This window comes from Vombatus ursinus, unplaced genomic scaffold (assembly GCF_900497805.2).
Source record: "Vombatus ursinus unplaced genomic scaffold, bare-nosed wombat genome assembly UNPS02014775.1, whole genome shotgun sequence".
NCBI classification, from domain to species: domain Eukaryota; kingdom Metazoa; phylum Chordata; class Mammalia; order Diprotodontia; family Vombatidae; genus Vombatus; species Vombatus ursinus.
Genome location: NW_020954553.1, coordinates 9335586 through 9342248, shown reverse-complemented (window position 1 = coordinate 9342248; position 6663 = coordinate 9335586). Strand labels below are relative to the sequence as shown.

Here is a 6663-nt window from a genome sequence, read left to right as displayed (position 1 = left end):
GGCGCCGCGTGGGCTTGGGTCGAGAGAGGAGGAGAGCACGCAGTCTTCGTAGGTTGGGGCTTTCCTAGGCGCCTGCGTGACGTCATGGAACCCGCGCCCTTAGTCGCAGAACCTAAACGCCTTTCCGGGGCGGGGACCGTGAAGGGAGCGGGAGGGGGCGGTGCCGCTGAGGAGCACGTCACGTGTCTTGGTTGCCTACGCGCCGCTGGGCCGTGGGAAGATGGCGGACGGGAAGGGAGACGCCGCTGCCTCTGGAGCCCCGGCCGGGGCCGGGTCGGGAGCCGGGGCCCTTAGCTGCCGCCCGGCATCGCCCGCGTTGGGGCCCCCGGGCCTCTGGTCGCGTCTGTGGCAGCTGGAGACGGAACTTCGCGAGCAGGAAGTGTCGGAGGGCTCGTCGCGCGTCTACTGCCGGAGCTTCTGCCAGGTGAGGGGCTGACGGGCCCGCACCCCTCCGAGGCTGGGCCGCGGGGGCGCGGGCGGGCTCGAGGCCCGAGCTGGGTCGCCAGTCTGCGTGGGGTGGGCGAGGCCAGGCCGGGCCAGGCCTCCGGGGCCCTAGGCCGCGGGGAGGGAAGGACTGCCCCAGAAGAGGAGGAGAAGCTGGTTCAGGAGCTCCCAGGGCGGGGGTGATCTTTCTTGGTGTCGGCCGCGGGAGGCCGCCGGGGCCCTATTGTTAGTGTCCGATGTTGGCGAGGAGGGGAGCCTCCCCACGCGTGTTCCCCGCCCTGCGATGCCGTAGCATCCCACGGGACGAGGGAGGGACGATCCTTTCACTACCCAACCCTCCTGGGATCCTCACCGCCCAGAGTGGGCAGTGCCCCCGCCTGACTGGGTTTGCCCGAAGCCGACACTTTCTTGTCCCTGTGAGGGATGCTGCCACACTTGGAGGATCTGTGCCCCGACGAGGCAGCCCCTTCGGAGCGATTTAGCTCGGTTCGAGATGTCTGGTGTCTTCAGTAAATATCTACCTTCCCCACTCTTCAGGTGACAGCCAGTCTTTGAAAGGTGATCTCTAGCTCTCTCATTAAGCGAGTTTGGAATGAGATTTTTGTTTGCGTGCAGTTATATTTTAAGTTTAAGGTGTTAATTTGGTCCCCCTAATCTCATGTGGTTTGAAACTATGTGGGGTGGAGGAACATAAGGCATTTTAGTAGTCATCCTGGGTCGGAGTTCGTTAGTGGTTCTGAAGAGGTTAGTAGTGAAGTTGACTAAATTAGCTCATTTCTGAATCTTGCAGTCAAATCTTGAAGGTCGTGGATGCATAAGCTACTTTGCAGCTTTTCTTTTTGTGTGTCAGAAAGCCCCTTGAAAATTGAAGAGCTATGCAAATATAAGTTATTGTTAATATTTAATCCCTGCTGATTTCTCCCCATCACTATAGCACAACTCTGAGCTACCTCTGCTGTTCAGCTCGCATGTGTTCTTGGATTGCAAACTTAATACTTTGTTTTTCTTAGACTGCTAAGGATTTAACGGAATAATCTGGATTTTAAAAGTAAATTTTTCCCACATTTACATAAATCATTTTTGGTTAATCTCTTTGTGCTTTTTCTCTATTAGTACAAATAATTTAGAGTCGATGGTATAGTTTATGGAGAAGGCAGTGTGACCTTTTGGATAGAATGCTGGAATTGGAATCGGGAAATCCCGAGTTCTGATTCAGCCTCTGACCCTTTATAGTTTATTGTGGTCATTGGCAGTTCACTTAACCCCTTCTTGCTTTGGTATCCTTTACTGTAAAGTGGGGAAATGCCAGATACTTGAAGTGCCAACTTCACTGAGTGGTTTGTGAGGCTAAAATGAGATAATGGATATGTAAAGCCCTTTATAACCTTTAAAGTGCTTTACAAATGTCAGTTATTCTTATGTTTACCTAATTAGCAATTCTTCACTTTCACTTTGCTGAATTCATATCCTGTCCCGAAGGCAGAGATCTACTCAACTCCTTAAAAATTGTTGAGGCGGTGTGGCATCTTGGTGACCCCATTTGGGGTTTTCTTGGCAAAGCTACTGGAGTGGTTTGCCCTTTCTTTCTCCAGCTCATTTTACAGATGAGGAACTGAGGCAAATGGGATGAAGTGACTTGCCCAGGATCACACAGTTAGAAAGTGTTTGAGGTCAAATTTGAACCCAGAAAGATAATTCTTCCTGACTTCAGGCCGGATCTCTATGGGCATCACCTAGATGTCCCTTAAAAATACCTTCAAATGATTGGGATTCTGGATAATTTATCTAAGGGGTGTGTGTGTGTAGAGTATTCTCATGCACTTAAAAGTTTTTCAGGTATCTTTTGTTTTTTCACCACCTTCATTTCCCAGGGTTCTTCTCTTCCCTCCTCACTTGGAAAGCCATCCATATTGACAAAGAATAAAGGGGGAAAAAAGCAGTTCAGCATAACTAACCATCACATTAGTCCAGACTAACAGTATATAATACCTATAGATTTTGAACCTTGGCAAAGGGACCGAAATGCATTCTCATAGCTCTCTGTGGCCAAGCTTGGTAATTAAAATTACAAAGTGTTCAGTTTCCATTTTTCTTTCCATTTACATTGTTGTAGTAGGTGTCATTTTCCTTTCTGAATATTTCACTTTGCATCTTATGTCTTCTCATTCTTCTGTATTTTTAGTATTCACTCTGGTGTACTTTTAAATAATGGTCTGCAATTGTTCTCTATTCATATGACATACACTTAAACATTTTTAGAATAAATACAAGTTAGTTTATAAGCTTCTGGAGGGTTGGGACAATGGATGTACTTCTTGGTAAATGTGTTCTTATCTTACCTTGAATTTTGGTGCCATTTAGATATGTAAAAACATAAATCAGGTTTTTTTAAAATTTCAGTTTATTCTAGGGCCCCCTTTTTTTTGGTTCTTTTTCATGAAAAATTTTGGTTTATATTTGGAGTGACAACTAATATTCAAGATAAGGCCTCATTCAGTTTTTACTACCCCAGAATTATATAAACCATGCAACAAGACAGGTTTTTATGTCTTAGATATTTGTTATTAGAGATCGAGGTGAGCCATTTTTTTCAGAATCAAAGTATTCTTTTCCTTCTAGGTACAGAAGAAAGTAAAATGAAATAGGTTATGAAAAAAACAGGAAGAACTTTGTTGTCAGTTTTGTGGTGCTGGAGGTCTTTTGGATGCTGGATTGTCTTTGTGCAGAAATATAAGGGATGAGAGTACTGTCCCTGCCTTTAAAATTTATTACAAACTATTCAGTAGATTCAAGACTTGTTGGGAAGTCCTTTCAAACTGTGTACTATTAAACATCTTCACATGTTTGATCGAGTCATGCCATCTTTGGTCCTGGCAAGCACATCTCTTGTAAGATGGAGACAGAGTCCTTCTGTAACCCAGACTCTGATGCCTGATTCTCTCCCATTGCTCAGATTGCTTTCTCTTCTGCAGCATGTGAAAGGAACAAGTTTGCATTTGGAAACACTGCAATCCATTGAGAAATAAATGAGCACATGGAAGGATATAGAAGCTCTTCATCTGGGCAAAGCTTCAGTTTTCAAGTTCATGAGGATGAAAATGGAAAAAATGAAACCTCAGGAACAGCAAAAACCAGCTGAAAATGATCCAATTTAGACAAAATTCCATGTGGCAAACAAGAGTTGTAATTAGAGAGTTTGGAGGTACCCCCTCCCCCATTCTGCAACTTTATAGCCTTTGAGAGTTGCCTAGTTGCCTGTGTTAAGTGATTTGTCCAGGGTCACAGATTAATCAATTGGAATTTGTTAAGCCCTAACTACCATGTATGCTAAGCACTAGGAGTACTTAGTATGCTAAGTAAGAGGAGCAGAATCCTGGTTACTGAGCTCAGGAGCTCACATTCTAATTGAGAAGACAACATGCAAGCAAACACACACCATAAATGGGAGGTAATCCCGAAGAGATGGCCCTTGGTGGAAACACTGGGGAAGGCCCTCTTTTGGAAAGTGGGCTCTGTGCTGAGTCTTGATGAAAACTAAGAGGTAGAGGTAAGGAAGGAGAGCATTCCAGGTGTGGGCGATAAGTTGAGATGTGTGAGAGGTAAGACTTGGAAAATCCAAGTCTTTTTGTTTGAGGTGTGGGTCTCTATCCACTACTTGCATCTCAGTGTGCATTATCTCATTGGATATGTTATCTCATTTAATGTTTACAGCAAATCAGGGTGGTGCTTTTTTTGTAAAGGGAGGAAATAATACTTGCTCTGAAGAAACACTCAGGTTAGGGGACTGGCCTAAGGTGACACAATCAGAAAGTGACAGAGTTGAGACTCAGAACCTGAATTTTTTCACTCCAAATTCAGAGCACCATGCACCATATCTAGAAACATAGTAACCTATTTTTCTTTCTTTTTTACTATAATAGGAATAGTTTTTACATTCTGTTTTCAAAGTTTCCGTGCAGCCTGATAAATTAAGATGCTTCCTATGTCTTAAAAGTTCAGCAACTTATAACCCTATTTGTTACAATAAAAAAAATCAAGAGTAAATTAAATTAATAAATAGTTATTGCCTGAGTAAACTGTTCTTTAATGTACCAGAATAAATTTATGAGCAAATTGAATTGTGCTTAATATGCTTTTGAATTCTGACTTAGGAAAGCAACTTTAATTTAGCTATCATCATTATTATTATTATTATTATTAAAAACCTGCTAATGTGCACACTGGACATTCAGAGGTGAATAATGCTACATTTTCAGTCCTTGAGTTTTATACTGAGAGACGAAAACATCATCATTATTATCATAAATAATAATATCTGATGTTTCTATAATACTTCAGGCTTGATCTACACAACACACCTGTGAAGTAGGTACTACTGACGTTATCACTGTATTATAGATGAGGAAACTGAGGTTAGGAGACTTGCCCAGAGACACGCAGTGTTAGAGATGGGATTCAAACCCAGGCCACTTTTCTTATGAAGTCTAGTCCTTTTTCAGCTGTGCATGTCATAAGAGCAAACTCCAATTGAGTTGGGTAAATTAGGGAAAGCTTCATTGAGGCAGAGCAACTAATGCTTGAAGGAGTTGAAATTTGAAGGAAAGGAAAGCTTTTGATACTCTGAGTTGAAAATGAAGTTCATTCAAGGTGAGAGAAGCAGTTTACAGAAATTCGTAGGGATTTGAGAGAGGGATATATGAAGAAGTTAGAGAACAATTTGCATTAGTTTGGCCGGAATGTGAAAGGGAAAAATGTAACAAAATATGAAAAGAAAAGTAAGGAGGAACCAGACTTTAAAGAACCTTGAATGCTAGGTTAATGATTTGACTTGAAAAAACATTTTCTGGTTTTTATTTAATACCTTTTGGTTTTTGCATCACATTCAATTCCAAATATATCCTTTTTACCCAGTGAGCTATTCTTTGTGACAAAGATTTAAAAAGAGAAAAAAAGGATAGCTCATCCAGCCAACACATGATAGTATGTATACTCAGTAGTCTGTATCCATGACTTCAGCAACTAAGGAAAACATGTGTCTTTTTCAACTTCTCTGGGGCCAAGTTTGGTCATTCTAATTACACAACGTACTGTTTGTTTCTCTTAATTATTGGATTTACCAGTTTTTCTAGTTCTGCGTACTTGATTCTTTTTTTATTCTCATATGTATCCCCATTCTTTTCTGAATTCTAAATTTGTCTTTTTGCAGAGTAATGTTTTGTTATGATATGGAAAGCTAATTGTTCCCCAATCACCTGTCACTCTGTCTTTGCTTAACAAAAAGTGGTACTATGACTATTTTAATATATTTATATGTGGAACCTTTTTTTTTTCTTAACCTCCTTTGAGTGCATTTTTAGTAATGGGAACTTTGGTCAAAAGTTTTTAACTTATTTGAAATTGCTTTCCATAGTAGTTGTTTGGACCAGTTCATAGCTGTCCCAATAGATATTAAAGTGGTTGTCTTTTTGCAGCACCCCCCCCCCCACGCGTTATCTTATTTTCATCTTTTTTCTTTTTTCAAATTTGCTTATTATTACTACGGTAAAACCCCAAACATTTAAATTATTTTATTATTACTGTTACTGTTTTTAATAATTTGGAGCAATATTTCATAATCTTGATTGTTAGTATGCAGTTCTTCTGAGAACTGTTTGTTCATACTAAGTAAAGTGCTTTAAATTTTTTTACATATGTTCATTTCAGTTTTTTCTAATATAAGACTTTTCCCTTAAAACCCCACTTTTTTTTTCCTCTTCTGTCTTTAAAATGTCTAGCAAATATTTGTATTGGCATCTGTTTTAAGGGAACTTGTTTTAAAGTTGATGTTGATAGGGAAAATAGGACTGAAGTTAAAATTCTTGCAAGATGCTGTCAAAATTGTTTGAGAAATTCTTTCTATCTTGAAAAATCATCCTGCATGTGTAATTGTCCCATTAACTTCCCTCCATCATTTATAAACTGCTGGTGCCAGTGATGCTTCCAGATTTTATACATTGGGTACATTTGGACATACTGAAACTTTTGGAAATTGTCATTCACAGTAAGGAAAGGAGAAAAGTGGGTTTTAAAAGCAAAGGATTGAGTTCCTAAGTTTCTTGTTTGCATATAGTAGGTTATTAAGCACCTGTCAAATTGTTTGCTGGCATAAAGTGAAGGAAAAAGATACCTGTATTAAATGTGGAGCCTGGGCCACACACCTATCACATGCTTCTTTTTCCT

At 40.8% G+C, this 6663-nt stretch overlaps 1 protein-coding gene across 1 annotated transcript in view; it reads left to right on the top strand.

Moving 5' to 3' along the window:
- The first annotated feature begins 220 nt into the window (after window positions 1–220).
- The window catches only part of RLF (rearranged L-myc fusion), a 112260-nt gene continuing 105817 nt past the window's right edge, over window positions 221–6663 (top strand). Inside the window, exon 1 of the mRNA XM_027864617.1 lies at window positions 221–424. Coding sequence (XP_027720418.1) covers window positions 221–424 — 204 coding nt within the window. The remainder of the gene's footprint in view (window positions 425–6663) is intronic.